The 17,729-nt window shown below is 41.4% G+C and overlaps 1 protein-coding gene across 1 annotated transcript in view; it reads right to left on the reverse strand.

Annotated features, from left to right (window-relative positions):
- bmpr1ba (bone morphogenetic protein receptor, type IBa) overlaps positions 1–17,729 on the reverse strand; it is a 66,744-nt gene that overhangs the window by 17,018 nt on the left and 31,997 nt on the right. The window contains exon 3 of the mRNA XM_058637040.1: positions 7,096–7,524. Within this exon, the coding sequence (XP_058493023.1) occupies positions 7,096–7,201 (106 nt within the window). The 5' untranslated portion in view covers positions 7,202–7,524. The remainder of the gene's footprint in view (positions 1–7,095; positions 7,525–17,729) is intronic.

The raw sequence follows: 17,729 nt of genomic DNA on the forward strand, positions 1-17,729 counted from the left end.
TTAAGTACAGAAGAGTCCTGAAGTACATGAGCCAGTACGTGGTCCTTGGCTGGTGGACTCTACTGATCCTGAAGCAAACTTTTAGGAATGACCTCCTTATATTTTGTTTAATTTTCTTACAGATGGGGACAATCAAAAATATAGATACTAATTATAATAAGCATTACTTAACCGTTTCCGTAAGAAATCAATGATATTATTCACTTATTCATCTCGGAGTCCATACTAAACACACAGAACCCAAGCGCACTTTTTTTTTCTCTTCCTGTCAGGCTGAGAAATGTCCCCACTTAAAAACACCAACTTCCTGTGTGAAATCCTAAATAAATACTTTAAGTGACACACACACATTTGAAATACACAGCACACCACAGAGGAAGACATAAAGAATGAACACAGTTTTGAAGAGGAACTGAAGAGAATGAGGACTGTGTCATTTAACAGGAAGTTATAGAAATGACAAATCTACATATATAGATAAACGATACATAGATATAACTGCAGGTTGTGAGCATTCTACTGAGTTTAAATGTGTAGTTGCACACAAATCTTTGAAGCCGTTTACTGCTAATTCACCACAACCTAAAATGCATAGTAACCCAGGTCAAACTGTTTTGGTACTTAAGGTCATTTCTGTGGCAACACAGAGGCTGATAAGGAGCATGAAGATATGCTCCATTTACTCGGATGTCGGACATTGGAACTCGGAGTGATGTCTCCTTCGAGTTAACCCTGCTCTGTAGAAAAATATATTTGCTTTGTTGATCCCAAAACATTCAATGTTTTTAACATTACTCAAACTATATTGTGAAGATGAAGCCTCATAAGTTAAGAAAAGCCTTTTACATCAAATACTGATTTACTTGCCTTTAATTGAGATATTCTATGACTTGGACGAGGATAGTGGCGTAATGCCATGGTTTTCAATTGATTGTCAGCAGTGAAATAAAGTGTTGCAAACAGAACAGAATGGCTGTACGGTTTAGGTTAACATCTACAACAATGCAACCAATTCTTACCACTTCTGATGAATCCCACTCCCTCCACCTACGACATCAACCTGTGCTGGCCTTTAGTTTTATTCAAATCAAAAATGTGTATTCACTCACTCAACGCTGTGTATCCCAGCTTCTGCCAAAGAGGCTCATGAGACTGTGCCCAGATTTGTTCTGGAGCATCACAGGTGCTGAGCCACGCTGCCAAACATACATGTGTGTTATTGTTACTATAAATGGTTTCAACCTTGACTCTCTCGCTCTCTCTCTCTCTCTCTGCCGTTCTGATACACAACATATGAAACAGTGGTATAATTAAAAGCCCCACTGCACACACAAACTCCCACAAGGAGTGTGTAACAAGATACCAGACACTATCATTTATCTGTCAGGTCACATCGAGCCTGAGTGAGGGGGCAATCAAAACACCCTTTGTCACACATACGTGATTTACACACAGACATTGTCACGCACAACTAATAACCACTGACAATGTTTGCTTGGTCTAAAACCAAAATAAATGGGCAACATCTGAACTTGAGGCATACGATACAAATAATAAAATGGAAACAGGCAAATCCGAGTACAAGCGAGTGCCTTGCTGTGTATCATGCTGATGAAACTTCCACCTTGCTTGCTTTAAAATGTGTGCACGTTTGTGTATGTGACTGTGTAAGGGGAGGGTTGATGGTGTTAACATTACAGCTGTCATGTGTTTATTTCCCAGAGTTCTGGTCTGTGGCGTCTCCGTCGTCTCCCTAGACTTAAACACTCACTTTCCCTCCATTTACACCCCATGTGTGCGGGTGTGTGTGTACAGTATGTGTTTGATGCATATGTGGTGAGGACATTAATTACGCTTAAGACAAATATGTGTACAATGTGTAGACTGTGGCCGTATTTACGCACCATCCGTGTCAAGAATGCATCTACGCGTTATTGGTGCATGTGACTAGGATTGCGTAAGTGTGTGTGTGTGTGTGTGTGTTCACAGCTTCCAACTGTCTCCTCTCCTGTGTGATTAGCTTCCCATTAACAAAGTCACAATATATCACCCATCACTTGCTCCAGGCCTCCTTTAAATATTATCTCACTGGGCAAACACGTTGTCAGCTTGTCAGCGAGATCCATTCTCTGCTCGTTCACACACCAACCATCTGGACACCCATTAGGTACCCATCAAAGCGTATGATGACCATCTCTATTGCAAAGCCATTCGGGTAAAAGTAGCAATCTAACAGCCACTAATGACCTTAAATTACATACTGTAATTTTTATGTTTTCCCTGTGATAGTACATTTAGAATATGGTTTGCATTAGATGTGTGTGTGTGTGTGTGTGTGTGTGTGGTAAGGCATGGAAAACCCTAAGCACTTAAAGTCCCAGTGCACTGTTCCCTCTGACAGCCAGCTTTGGTCTGCTGTGCACCACCTCACCTGTTATCTGTCTATCACTGTATTGTGTCGAAGCGGTGCTGTGCTGTGCTGAGCTGTGCTGAGCTCTTGGCGCTCAATCACGGTGTCGGACGACAAACTCAGCTGTTTGAGATAAAATTTCATGTACGACAATAAAACCACCGCAAAGTAAATCCACAACGATGTAGCAGCCAGTACGTCTTCATCTCATTAATGTTACCTGAGCGGTACTGAATTTCTGTTCGGCTAAATCATGAAGGCTCACTGACCCTGACTTTGCTTTTTTTAATTTTTTTTTTTTTATTTAAGATTTCACTTTTTTGCTATAATGTTTCTTTTCAAACAATGGTTGCAACACACACACACACACACACACACACACATGTGCGTTTGCCCCGCTCCAGCTGCGTCTTAAGAAGTCAGGGCCAAACCGGTAATCTCACTGGTTTAGAAGTTACTGGATCTGTATCCATTACAGGATGTTATACCCCTCAGCCCCAAACCCTCCTCACATCCCTTGACCTTCCACCCATTAGGGGTCATTCAAACAAATATTTTTCCCCTGTCTTTTTTAACCATAAAGTCTGGTATATCAGGAACTCATATTTATGTCACCAAACCCTGAGATCCTAAGCTCCTGCGACCATGTTAGCCTCTCTTGTCCGGTCTTATCATCCCTCATCCATTCACACACTCCCACATCAGACCATGGTTTCGTGCAGCTGTGTTGAAGAAGACGCAGTACAGAGAAAACAGAGACGCACAATCTACTTCAGGACATAAACTTATTTGTTTCAGCCTTACAACCAACAGTTGTGTGGTTCTAATGAAGTATCAGTTTCCAGAAAGGGAACTCAACACATCCTGTCAGGAAGCTTTGAGACTTGGGAGCAAAAAGCCCGAGTGACCGTTTGGTAGAGTGAGTCCATGCTGGTGTTTTTGCTTTTCTTTTCTGAAATCTCCCTTTTTGACTTTCAGAATCATCTCAGTTAGATTTCCGCAAGGATGATGGTTTCATCATTAACGCCCTGAGAGCCACGCATATCATGTGAGCCTACTCAGTGTTCAATGATGCATAGGTTTTTAAAGTGGATGACAATTTTACACCATAGGAACACAATTCTGAGTGCGCTTACTGAAACCTGAGTTTACTAAGCAGGTGTTCAGTGATGTAAAATACACAAAGACATGGACACCACATACAGATACTGCCAAAAACTGATTTTATGGAAACTAAAAACAGATCACTGGACTTGTGAAAGGCACAGCGTATCCCCACCGCCTCGGGCAGACGGTGTCAAACAACTGTTGTGTCAAGGGTTTATTATTTTGGCAAAAACCCACATAGGTGTTTTGTTGATAAAACAAAACCAGGATTTCTGTGGAAAGCAACTCTCATTAGCGGCCAGTGACAAAAGCAAAGCAACTGGCAGAGCTTTGACTGTGAAAACCGATACAGCGGTGCTTATTTCCACCAAGGACAATGAAATGTAAGCTATCACGCTCACTCCTCACTTCCCAGAACTCACACTGAAGGCTACAGCCTGGCGTAGGTGGAAGGTCACAGAAAAAGTATGTGCGTGTACGTGTGTGTGTGTGTGTGTGTGTGATTTATACATGTTGCACTAGTGTGCGTGCATTCCCTCTGCTCTCATTTATCCAAGAAGACAAATGAACGCATCGTCCTTCATTGGTTTACCGCAGAGACAAAGGCCAAGACGAGCTGCAGGGCAAAGTGTGACTGCAACGCAGACACAACAACGTAGTGTCTGCAGCTCATTTAATATCGATAATAATTCAAGTTCACCTGTGGCTATAAGACCAAGAAACACTAGCTGACCAGGTCTAGACTGCCTTCCAGTCAATTAGGGCTTCCATGCGTTTAGGAGTAGCAGAGCGTGGGGGATAAACAGGAAGAAAACAGTGAGTAAAATACAGATAGAGATAGAAAAAGAGTTCATGAATAAATGACCATCTTTTTGCAGAAAACAAATATTTGCACGTTGACTCACTGTTGGATCTATTGGGACGATAAATCATCTGAGTGTCAACCAATGAATAAGGCTATTACTGGTCCACTCAATCATATCTTGTCAACGAATGAAAGAGGTTGCTGCCATCAGGCCTTGGGCAAAATTCACTTTGAATACAGTTTCATCAGTTTGTAACCTTGAAACCTCACCCTAAAAACTCAAGCAAAACAAAGCAAACAAAACATTTATAATAAAAAAATAAGGACATGACACGCTCATTATGTTGATTTTACAAAATTATAACCTGGGGATTTAAATTAGAAATTATATTCTGGGCATTTTTGAAAGGATTATTCAGGGAATAGTTATTTTAAGTTTAATTTGGTTAACTTGTTTATTTTACGTTTAGTTTATCTGGCTTTATTTTTTTAATTAACTTGTTAATTACCATTGAAGCAGTGTTGGTATACAGGTGGAGCACTAAGATTAGTACTGCGGCTAAATGGAAGTTTATGTGCCAAAAATCTTTTTTCGTCGTAATGTTAAGCAAAGAACTGTGTGAATAACTTATGGAAAGTTTAACACATTCAACAAAAAGAAGCCTTGGTCGAGCTCCAACTATGTGACTAGGCTGTCAGATTTTTATAAATTTCCTCTTCTCCCGCAGCTGCTCTGCAGCTTCTTCAATGTCACTGTTAAAATGTATTTCAAGCATTCGGGCAATTTTCATGTTTGTCTCCATGTGTACGCACGTGTGCAATGCGAGTGCTCAAACGTCCGTGGCATTCGCAACGATTGACGGTGATTCAACGATATCATCGTCATTGCATCTGCGAACAAGCAACAACAACAAGGACAGAGGCCAAAAAAACTATAGGTTTGAAATGTTAAGTGGTTCTTGAAGCTGCACATGGGATAAAATCTGCATCTAAACACACATTTCACACAAGCATTCATGTGTAACGCGCGTGAGTAAACAGGAAGCAGATCGTCTACTCTGGAGATTGCTGCTTGTTTGCGGGAACTACTTTGAATAACGAATCACGACGGGGAAAAATACGCACAGGGATATTTTTTGGGTGAATTGACAGCAACGTGGAACCGTTCTTGATGACGACGAATGACTAACTGACTAGTTTTACAACACAGTGATTGCTACGTACAGTTTTATAAATAAACCTGGCTACTATGATCACATAAGGTGATTGTTTCTTCTTTATATTGTAATTGTTACGTGACAAATTCACCTTTTCAGAAGAAGGAAGCACATACAATCTGAAAGATACTGCAATATAAGTAATAACTGAATAAAAAGCACCACAACTTCTAAGTAAGAGTTAGTAGAAAGTATAATTCAGTATCATCCATGTTGTATGCATCAAATTTAGTCATGGCTATTGCCCTTTTGTTGTTTGGTTAAAAGGATAAGGTGATTATAGCAAGATTAATCAAGGAAGAATATTTTCTAACCAGTAACTGGGAATAAAAAACATGGGTATAATTCAGAAATGTCTGCATTTCTCCTCCTTTCAGACTTAAACAGTAGTTTTGGTTCGAAACAAACTCCAAAGTAGCACAAACAGCAGGCACAACAAGTCTAGAGGGGGCAACTCAGCATGGATTCCATAGGATAGCCGACTCAACTGGTGACAATGACAGGAAAGATGGACGAGAAAGCGGGGGTGACACGGAGCCAGAGGTCACAGGACAACCTCGGCACATAATACACCGTGTAGAAGAGGTACAAGACTTTGCTGGCTTCACTGCAGACCCTCTGCTGAAACAATCTCCAATTACTTTAAATAGACCAACAACAAAAGGAGAGAAGAAAAGTATGCACGGACTCATCACTCAAAAGACATACCACATGTATCTTATGTGGACAACTTAAAAAACATTTGAAATGTCTCCACTCCAGGACTGACTTTTAAAAGGTCGTTTTTTTTACAGATAATCTACACGACGACAGCGGTGAAAACTATATGAAGGAGAATCCACAGGAGCCAAGTCGACCCTCTAATGACACACATCACGGCACTAAACATAACAGACCAATAAATCTGACACGTTCTCTGGTTTTAACACCTCACCAATCACACTCCAGATACCAAACATGGTCAGAAACAAAGAGGCCAACAGTAACAGTGTCACACCATGACAATATACCTCTGTGTTTGTGTTTGAAGAAAGCAGCAAGTGCACTGTCACTGAAGATATGCAACTGAGAGCCAGGGCAGTATGAAATTGTAATTCTGTCTCAAGTGATAGCCTCACTTGTTTTTGGATAGTCAGTACAAACACGTATGAGTTTGTTGACTGACAATAGTGTCAATTATTTTAAGCATTGAAGCAGGCATTCTCAGTAAATTATATTTTTTCACCATTAACGAGACACAAAATAGCTAAATAATGAGTTACAAAATAATAATATAATAAAGATACCTCAGCTCGGGCATCATCTAGCCTTAATAAGACATGTAACCTTAAAAACTATTTCCAAAACAGACCTGATTTCCTAACTGATGGCATGATAAGCTGTTTACAGACACGGCAAAGCACAGGTAAAAGCTGCAAAGCATCCCATTTTGTACTTTTTGGCATCCACAACACTTTCAATAAGAAGAAGAGAGTTCTTGCAGCTAAGATTTAAAAGTGTAAAAACTAAATCTAAGCTTTACAACAACGCACAGAATACAGTTTACAGTTACTCACCTTGCACTGGCACATGGAGAGAAAACAGTCCAAGCAACAGCAGAGAACTCCGGCTCCAGAGACAGAGAGAGAGACAGCACTTCAGCCTTTCTCCCTGCACTGGCATGGTAGAGTCTGCTGCTCCGCTCTGCTCCGCTCTGCTCCTCTACCCCTCTTCAGTACACTCCACACCACAGGATCCACTGCTTACTCACTCACTCACTGCCTGTGTGTGTGTATGTCCTCGAAAGAAAGACAGAGACAGAGAGTGTGTGTAGGAGAGAAGGGGGTGGGGGGTGGGGGTGGCCGTGGGCACAGGGCAGGAAAGCGCCTGTATGTGCGTGTCTGCTGCAACGTGAGAAAGTCCAACACCACGCAAAACACCCCAGCAGCAGCACAAGCAGTAGTGGCAGTCGATTGTCCTCAAACCGTCTGACAGTAGCAGCCCAGCTGAGAGAGAGAGGGAGAGAGAGGGAGAGGGGGGGGGCAAAACAGAGAGTTTACTTCAATTGCTTAGTAGGGAGGGCTGACCCCTCTCTCACACACACACACACACACACACAGGTTTGCGCAGCTATTCCTCTTGGGACACTGCATTGACTTCCATTAATTTGAACAGCCTAAACAAAGTGTTATCCCTTAACCTTAACCACTTAATGCCTAACCCTAACCTTAACCCAACCACAATTCAAATCTTAGCCCTAAACCACTCCCTCAGAAATGAGGTTCTGCCTCATTAGTATCAGGTTTTTGCCTCCATGAGGACTACTGGTCCTGATAAGGTAAGACAAGTTCCTAAAGAGGGAGCAAATACAAGTACACACACCAACACAAACACACACACACACAGGGAGGGAGGGAGGGAGGACATGGGTGGTACAGAGAACGGGGGCAGACAGGAGTAAGATGGGGTTTAGAAAAAAGAAGGAGTGTGAGAAAGTTATTGAAAACAAACAGCAGGATCTGCGCCTTTAACAGTGAACAGATCAAATGTTCCCACATTTCATGTCGGGCATGAATTCCGCGAAAAAAAGTGTTTATGAAACTAAAGTGAGCAGTGGAACATAACCGACACGCTGTAGATAATTGGGGCAGCGAATGAAAAATCCTTACACTGCAGGCTGTGTACGCACAGCATTAGAAAGTGACTGACCAAAATGACTCAGTCAGTTTAACAGGACATAAACATTAGCACCTTTAGATTTCTGACAATTTAGCAAGAAGCTCTTTTACTCCACAGTGTGAACAAAACGTGTGTGCACTAATTGGCGAGGTACTTAAACGCATGGGTCTGCTTCAAGTGTACTAAAACAGAACAAACATCAATTCTTCACACACATCAGGGGCCAAAATTCCAGTGTACAAATCGCCGATACCTTCAGTGAGAGTCTGTATTCAAGTAAAACTATACAAAGTTTGCCTGACAACAGCTCAATTGTTCAAAATGGCAACTTTCAGCTTGTTAGTATTAGGAATTTTACGGTTAAGCGTGAGGCTAGTTGTTAGCATGTCAAGCTCCAGTCAATGCTCCCTACCATGTATTCACTGAAGATGACAGAGGATAAACCCGGTGTCATCGGCAGTGCTGGCCTGAATTTCACCATGTTTTTATCGCTGTTGTCTGTGTGTGTAACAGCTTCTGTTATTATTTCTAGGCATTAGCCAGGGGAAGGATTTGGAACTGTGGTACATGCGCAGAGTATCCAGGCCAGTTGGAGTCCGACTCTAGTCCGACTGACGTTACATTCAGTAGTAGTTTGACTTGACCAATCACATTATAACCAGGGTGTGTTAGCCCAACTTTGATCATTTCGATTCTGGGCTAGGATTATTGACCAACATAATTCCTTATTTTTTCTTAGTTATTATCCACAGCCAAATGTGTAATACAGAGCCCACATGCAATTAAAACGAAAAACGTACTGTAGATTACAGAAATCCTATAACGCCTACTCAAAACACATCTTCACTAAATGGTGTGCTGTTAACAAATCAGGTAGCTGGCAGAGACACTTTGAAGGAGCAGTAAGAGATTACATCACCGCTGCCTGGAGCTTTTAAACTCATAAATAAATGGGGTGAGACACTCTAATAGACCATTTCCTTTCCAGAGATATCCCTTTGCCTGTAAGGCATTTACTCTAGACAAGGCTGTATGTGTATGCTGAGAACACTTTCCTTTTAGCAAAATAGAATTACAAGATCTGAAAGAGCATGAAATGAGCAGTTCTTTTTTTAATGACACATTATCCTGATTTGTGAGGTTTTGAGGTTGTCTGTTTCATTCGGCCCTGACTGCAAATGGCAGTTAAAAAAAGTTGGATACACCATTTGAGGATCCACCTGCACCTGCCTTTTTTGGAGGAACTGAAGCAATGCTGGGCAAACCCAAAGAGCCTTTGTGCACCATGGCCTGGATGAAAGGAGTTTGGCCTCTGTGTGCGATGCTGGGGAACATGGTCTGGAGCACAGGCCTTCAGTAGATCAGTGTATTGCTTCACTGGTTCTTTCAGCTGATGAAGCGCTGAGGGACAAAACCCCTGAGCTTGTGGCCCAGTCTCAGATGTTGCAGCCACATCATGAGCGGAAGGAGTTGGGGGACATGAATGATGCATCACTTCTTGGCCATGTCCACCCTTGTGGTGACGAGACGCCGGGTGTGGCCTGCACAGTACGATTGTAGGCAGACACTGGGGGGACCTTTCAGGCGTGCCAGGCCAGCTTGTTTTGGCAGGGTGGGCAGTGAAACGCTGGAAGAAGTCAAGCCAGGTTTCAGAGTCTTGACTGCTGTTTAAATGTCTGAATACCTTGGGATCACACTGGAAATCCTAATTCTTTGCATTCTGACCATGTAGATCAGCAGAACTGGCTATCGTTCGTTCCTACACTGGTGTTTGTTCCTGCCCTCCCCCTCCATTCCTTTCTCTCTCCTCCACTCCCCCCCACTCCCCTCCTCCAGTGAAATAGAATGTCATTATAAGCATGTCTAACCGCAGGGGGCCTTTTAAAAAACTGACAGAATTTGCACCCCAATCCACACTTTCTATGAAGCAGTGTGTGCGTTATAGATGAATGTTTGTATGTTTTAAAGAATGTCTGGTGATTTGCAGGAAGACATAGATCGACCCCTTTAAAATAGGTTACTTGAATCAACACACACACACACACACACACAGGTTTACGCAGCTCTCCTTTTAAGGGCATTGCCATTGACTTCCATTCATTTCAACAGGGTAAACAAAGCTTTGTGCCTAAACATAACCGTATCCCGTTAGTGCCTATCCAAAACCATAATTCAACTTATGGCCCTAAACTGAACTGGTTCCTCAGAAATGAGGTTCTGCCTCATTAGCCCCTAGTGTTTATACCAGAGGAGGTCCTAAAGAAGTAACAAATACAAGCACACGCACACACTTTGTCTTTCTTAGCACTCTCATGCTGGGCCGTTGATGAATGGCTAAACCTGTCGCAAGTGAAAGATGGGCAGTGAACAAGAAAGAAAGATGAGTGAAGAAAAGGTTGCTGACACTAATGGTCACAGAAGAAATGATCATAGATTAACTCATGGATGATGAGGAAGCACAATGGTCAGAGGAGGAGGGTGAGAATAGAGTGTGCAGGACAGGAAGGAACCCAGGAAGGAACCCAGACACGTACATTATTTTAATTTAAAAACACACATTTGAATGTGAAGCATTACATTTTTCCCTCCTGTTTTTCATACACTAAGCTCCCTTTCAAAATAACATGAGTCAATGCTGCAATCGGCAAAACAATTAAAATTTTGAACAGGTAAAAGTGAAATTAGTTCCCTTGTTGTGATTCATTGATCTTTGACACCTATTTTAAGAACTATATGTAACAAAACAAGCTCTGTCGTGTACTAGGGGCTTCAGATTTTAACACGTGTTATTTCAATAAATCGTGTCTGTGTTGAGGTTCCATCTGAGCCAGAGGATTTTAAAGCCCACCTCACCTTTTCCTGGTTCTCTTTATCGGCATTATGAGGCATTTATCCCTTTATTTTACGTGTGAACAGACAGGGGATTAGATCCGTTTTAGAGGAACACCTCTGTGGCACAGCAGCGTATCTGCTAATCCCCGGCCATTCACTTTGTGTCGCGTCTTTAAACTAACAAGGAGTTTAACATAATCAGCTTTAAATCTGTTCATTCACTCACTCACTGACTCATTTACATGATAATATCCTTTTTGCCCTAAATGGTCTGTGGAGAGGACAGGAATGAGAGAGGGTTTGTAGAGTTGTGTGCGAGTGTAAAGCCTCTTTCGTACCAAAATCAGCACGTACACCGCGGTTTGTAAACCCAAGTGAAGCCGCAAAAAGGTGCGATTAACAGCATTCCCACTGCCAGTGGCTGGTCTGACTTGTGATGTTTTTTTCCTCACCTCTGTATCACCCAAGGATAAATTCACCATCATCAGAAATGCACCAGTGTATCTTTTACTGACAATGTTGATGTGGTGACTATTTTGTACATGTATTTTGATCTCTCTTTCAATTGATCGGAAGTTGAGCGCTGTCCAAAGTTGCAAAAAGTATAAAGTTTGGTACAAACATTCATGACTAACAGCCAGAAGATAAATGAGTGTCTAAGTGTTGTGCACGGTCAGCCGGGTTTTGTTTTTTACCATCAGTGACAATGAGAGCCAAAGCCAATTAAAACAAACGTGCACTGAAAAATAAATAACAGTTTAAACCCAGCTTTCAATGGGTTTTTGACAAGTGAAAATGGGTATAACCATTTGTTCTCGCAACTGCTGCGGCTTCACAGACATGTAAAGAAGCATTGCTTTGTTTTAGTTTAGGAGTCACGCATGAGTCAAACACCCTATGATACATTTTGTTTATAAAAAAAAGACTACAAAATATGTAAATAGTGGAAAATACTTTGGAAGGATGCTGTAGCAGTAGGTGTAAAAGAGTTATGGAAAGAGGGAAGCGGGGGAATGCATGAAAAACTGATCCATAAAAAGGGTTGGGGAGGTGTAGGGGAATAAGAGCGTGATGATGAAGAATGGAGTCAAAGACCTAAAGAAACCTTTTCACTCAAACTTCTTCACAACCTCAGCTCTGGTTCCTCTGAGCTACGTCTATGACAAACACACAGCTTGTCAACCAAACCCGGCAAAGTGTGGAGAGAAACTGGAAAAACAAAGGGTGACACATGAGTGAGGAAAGGTATGGTGATGAATTGGTGGCATAGAAGACGCCCATCAGGAAAAACCTCTGACCTCATGCTGATTTGTTCTGTTTTGACCTTTCCCCTCTGGAGAAAATCCCTCTGCACCAGTGCTAATGAATCCTTTCTCACAAAAACATGGTTGGATGCATCAAAATTGAAAACAGGCAATAAAGAAAGCGAGACAGACCTGGAAAGAATGTGCAGCAGGTTAGAGTGATTAAGGATTAAGAACAGATATGGCAATGTCCTAACAAATGAACAGAGTGTGTTGAGAAGATGGAAGGAGTACTTTGGGGAGTTGATGAATGAGGAAAACGAGTGCCTCAGGAAGTGCAGCGGAGGAAGTGAGGGCGGCTATGAAGAGTGCAATAGCAGTTGATCAAGGTGACATACCTGCGGAGAAGAAGTGTAGTGGTACAGATTTTTCTAGAACATGGGGACGATGTGCAGAACTCCAGTTACAACAGAGGTATAAAAAAAATTATCAGCCACACCATGAAGATATGAGGAAGAGTCGTTGAAACTTCAGTTAAAGAAAAAAGTGAAGATCAGCGAGCAGCTGTACGGGTTTATGCCAAGAAAGAGTACCAGAGAGGCAAGGTTGACATGGTATGGTCACATGTGGAGGAGGGACAGTGATTATAACAAGGGATGTTGAAGATTGAGCTGAGACCACAGAGAAGGTTCATGGATGTTGTGAAGGAAGACATGAGGACACAAGGGATGGGCAAGATGGAGGCACATGATTGGCTTTGGCGACTCCGAAAGTGAGAAGCTAAATATTATAATAATAATATTATTATTATTATTATTATTATTATTAATATTATTATAATTATTACTAATAATAATCTGAAGGTCATGGCAAATCATTTCTCATAAAAACATTGAAGAAAAAAATCCCTGTATCCTTCTTTGTTTTGTTTCTTGCCGTTTGCTTTGACAGACACATTTTTACAGACCTCTTTGTCCCAAAAAGAGCTTTCCCAATGAAACACGAGCTACCTTTAGAACATAATATGACTAGTACCACACACACACACACACACACACACACAACACAGGTGTGAAGCCATTTAAACTTAATGAAGGTCTAATGACAGACAGGGAATGAATTTTACAGCTTGTTATTGTCATTGTGAAACCACTCACTGTATCACTTTACAACCACCATAAACCCATTGACAGGGATAGGTGTGGCGAGGGCAAGGTACAACAAAATCATCAGAAATCCCCCTCTGTAATCATGATATCATAAATATTTCAATTACAGTTAATTGCTTTGTTGTACATCCAACTGGAACCACTGTTTTTCCTCAGGTCATCTGGCAATTCCTTCTTTTTCTATAGAAGTTCTGTGGCGTCGACATCCTGTTACTTTGCCCTCAAACACAGTGTAAAATAAAACCAACAAATTTAAGGCTGAAAATGACTTCAGTTGTGGTATTTCTGGCATCATAAATTATTTAGTGTCACATGTTAAAATTAAAAGCAGATTGTCTTTCAGTCTAGGAGAAGCCAAATCATCTCGGCCCCCTGCAGTTGGGGTTAGGGTTGTTAAAGAAGGAAATACTTGGCCAAAAGGCTGGAATGACAAAAATGTCCTGTCCGGAGGACAGAAGATCAGTGTGGCTGCTACTTCCTGCATGGGCTCTGAAGAGGTTACCTGCGTTAGAAGATCTTTACCAAAAACTCCTCCCAACCATCTGTTTTGAGCAGTAAATATCTGAGCTCTTGCTGTAACTTTAATGCATTTTGTGTCCAATACTGCTGAATGGATGCATAACACAGTCCAGATTAATGGGGCAAATCAACTTTAATGGGGCATTTAAATGTCTTAAAGAGGACTGGTCTTTTTGCCTTACTGTACATAGTAAGGCAAAAAGTTGTTTTCAGGTCCAATGCATACATGCAATTTTATATAAAAAAAATATGTAGCAGCAATTATGCAGAGGGAAGGTTTGGCATCGTTCACTTTATAAAGGTTTGAATGATAAAGTACGATGTTGTTGACGTGCCATTTCTTTACAGTTACAGTTCATGGTTTGAATGTGGTTGACACACTATTAGGATTGATTCAAACTGACAGGAGGCAGTGAGATTTGTAAATTAAATGGCATCAAAAAGTTCAACAGGAGTTCAATCAGCTGCGGAGGAGGCACATGCCTGTCATGTGGTGAAATAACTGTGAGAGACCGGTGTTGTTGTTTTTTGTTGATCTGTCACTGCTGGCACAATCTGCTGCTGCTGCTGCTGCTGCAGCCTCTCAACTATGATCCACGAGCAGCTATGACTTCGATAAGTGTGTTCGGATGTGACCAACTAGTGCAAATAATAAAGCCACTTAAAGCTGCTGATGTCTATTTCACATCTGTCACATCGTTTGTAACACAGGGCACTGATGAGCACTCATCTGCCATTGAAAACTAACTTGTTTTCTTCCCCCTCTTATTTTTGTGAAGTAAGAGCTTACGCTAATAAAAGAGCTACACATGTTTCCATTGCCAATGACAACTGTTCCTACAGCCAAGAATAGCTAAGCTCTACGAAACCATTGAGTCGCTGTTGCTGGTCCCATTCACTGATGCCTTCTCTTGCTTTCTTTCTCCATCTCAAACACACACACACACACACACACACAGTCACACCTGCCAAACACAATGCTTCTTTCAATTCCTACACAAGCCTGGGGACAGCTGTGTGTTCTGGAGATTAGTAAAAGCATCACTTGAATTTTTCTTTAATGGCTTTGACAAGAAAAACAAAAACAAAAAACACCTGCACTGAATGAACAAAAATACAGTAAATCTTACACAAAACTATTCACTTTTTTTGTTGATGATGTTATTATTCTGCCTGTGTTTATTTTTTTGTGAAGGAAACTGGCTCTGTCAGGCAATACTTTGAGACCTGACTGGAGAGTGTTTGTGTGTATACAGCAGCAGTGCGGGGATGGGCGGGGCCAAGAATGTGAACATTTTGTTTTCAGTCATACAGCTGCCTCGCTTTACCAGAACAATGTCGCTGTCTTGATATAAAACAAGTTTCTTCCTCTGTGCACCTCTATACTGAAAAACACAGAAAGAGGAGTGTGGAGCGGATAGGCTTTATCAGCATTTTCTGATTTGACAGTGTTTTGTATGTAGGGACATTTGTTGATATTTAAAAATTTACGCACTACAGTTTTTACTGGATGTAGTAAGATCTGTATGGAAGAGTATTAGGGCCACATGTGAAAGAAAAAAAAAGAAAAATTGAAAGAAAGAAAGAAAATACCGCCAGCATGAATTCTGAGATTAAAGAAAGTCAGAATTCTGAGAAAAATGTCAGACTTCTGATAAAGTCGGAATAAAGTCTAAATTATGAGAAAAAAACTCAGAATTATAAGATTAGAGAAAGTCAGATTTCTGAGATTAAAGTCAGAATTCTGATAAAGTCGGAATTCTGAGAAAAATGTCTTAATTCTGAAATTAAAGTCCGAATAATGAGAAAAACTCAGAATTATGAGATTAAAGAAAGTCAGAATTATGAGATTACAGTCAGAATTATAAGGGAAAAAACAGAATTATGGGATTAAAGTCAGAATTCTGAGGAAAAAAAAGTCAGAATTGTGATTTAATTCACTTAATTCTGACTAATCTCAGAATTCATGCAAAAAAAGTTTGCTTGTACAGAAGAGCTCTAATGCTCTTCTGTACAAGAGAAGAGAAGAGAAGAGAAGAGAAGAGAAGAGAGACTCAGTTATGGTGGTTGTTAAGGGCCAAACAGAGCTGACCTGCAAACTGCCTGTGACCCCTACACCTGCATGTATACGTGGACACACACTGATACAAAGTCACACACACACACACTGACCCACACATACAAACCTGAACTCGCACACCAACTTATTCACACGCCATTGCCCGCAACACCAGCTCCTCTGCCGTGCCAAAGGGCCAAAGTTTGACCGACTGTTAATGCCATTAGTGAGGCTAAACACTGGTGCTTTGTGATTGTACTGTTTTTATAGACTTTACCAAACACTCAGACACTTACTGCCAGTGACTGGACAGAGTGCTTTACTGAAGACTTCAAAGGACGGCGATGTGAGAGAGGTTAGAGGTGAGGGCCAAAATGAAGGGACAGATTAAGTATGTGATTTAATTAAAACAGGCAGTATGAAGAAAAGGGAGGAGATGCTAAGAAAGAAGCAATAGAGTGAAGGCTATTTGTTTTAGAACAATACACCCAAACCAATCAATTGAGATTAGTATTATTCAGTTGCTGAATTGATGGTTGATTCTTTACAGATCCAAAAAGGCTGTGGAAATCTCTGAGAGAATGCTGAACAATGAGTCATTTACTGGAAATCACACATTTGAACCAACACAGTTCAATGTCGATTTGATTTCCGTGCCAATTATAAATGCAAAACATCAACGTAGAAACATTTCATTCTCATACTTGCATTAGAGCATGAAAGTTCCATTGTGTTCGATAACACAGTAAAGACAGACCGGAGAAAATAATTATGTCACAACCCAAATTGCACTCACAGTTTATGTTAGAAAAACTATTTTGGTGAGAGTGTTCAGCTTTAATCCAAGTGCTAGTCCCTGCGATGATTTTTGTTATCCTTAGTCCTACAGGGAGTTTGATGGAGGATTGTTATTGGTCTGGTGATGAGACTTCAGGTGTGGGCACTTGTTGAGCATCTATGGTCTGAATATCCCTCCAAATTTCCATACCTTCTGCTTACGTCTCAGTTTCTTTTTTCTACTTTACAATTAATGCTGTAAGATAAATTCCAGATTACATGCACTGATACGGTGTCCATGCAGAGCAGGTTGTTGCATTTTTGCTGACCTCTTGCAGAACGCACAGTTTAAGACTGTGACGTTAACAAAGTCAGACAGGAAGGAGGGAAAACGGGTACACAGAAGGAGGACAGTGTTGCAGAGAAGCTGAGTTGGATGGGGGAGGTGATGGGAGCAAAACAGGGTGTCGGACTGGTGGTGTGGGGGGGCATGAGGGTCTACTAGGGGTGAGTGGTGCAGAGGGATAAGAGCGTGGGGAGTTCATGCCCCCGCCAGGCCCTTTTCGCACTGCATAAACAAAGAGATTACAGTGAGAAGGGGCTCCAGTCCTCTAACAAGCAAGGGGCACGACACACACTCATGCACACACAGTCACATGCATTGGGAAATCACACACACACACACACACGCCAACACAAGCATATTATAAAAATGTAAATACACACAAATGAAAACATGCCCAGGAAAACAAATGTGCATTCATAAACTCAACATGAACACAATAACCTGACACACAAAACTAACAAGAAGCATCACAATCATAGTGGCGCCACCTGTCTCCTCTTCACCAATTAATGAGCTCCCAGCTCCCGGGACGCTACAGCGCGGTGGCAATTAGCAGGGGGAAAAAAGGGGAGCATGAAATGAGGGA

This window comes from Solea solea, chromosome 8, assembly GCF_958295425.1.
Source record: "Solea solea chromosome 8, fSolSol10.1, whole genome shotgun sequence".
In the NCBI taxonomy this organism is placed as follows: Eukaryota; Metazoa; Chordata; class Actinopteri; order Pleuronectiformes; family Soleidae; genus Solea; species Solea solea.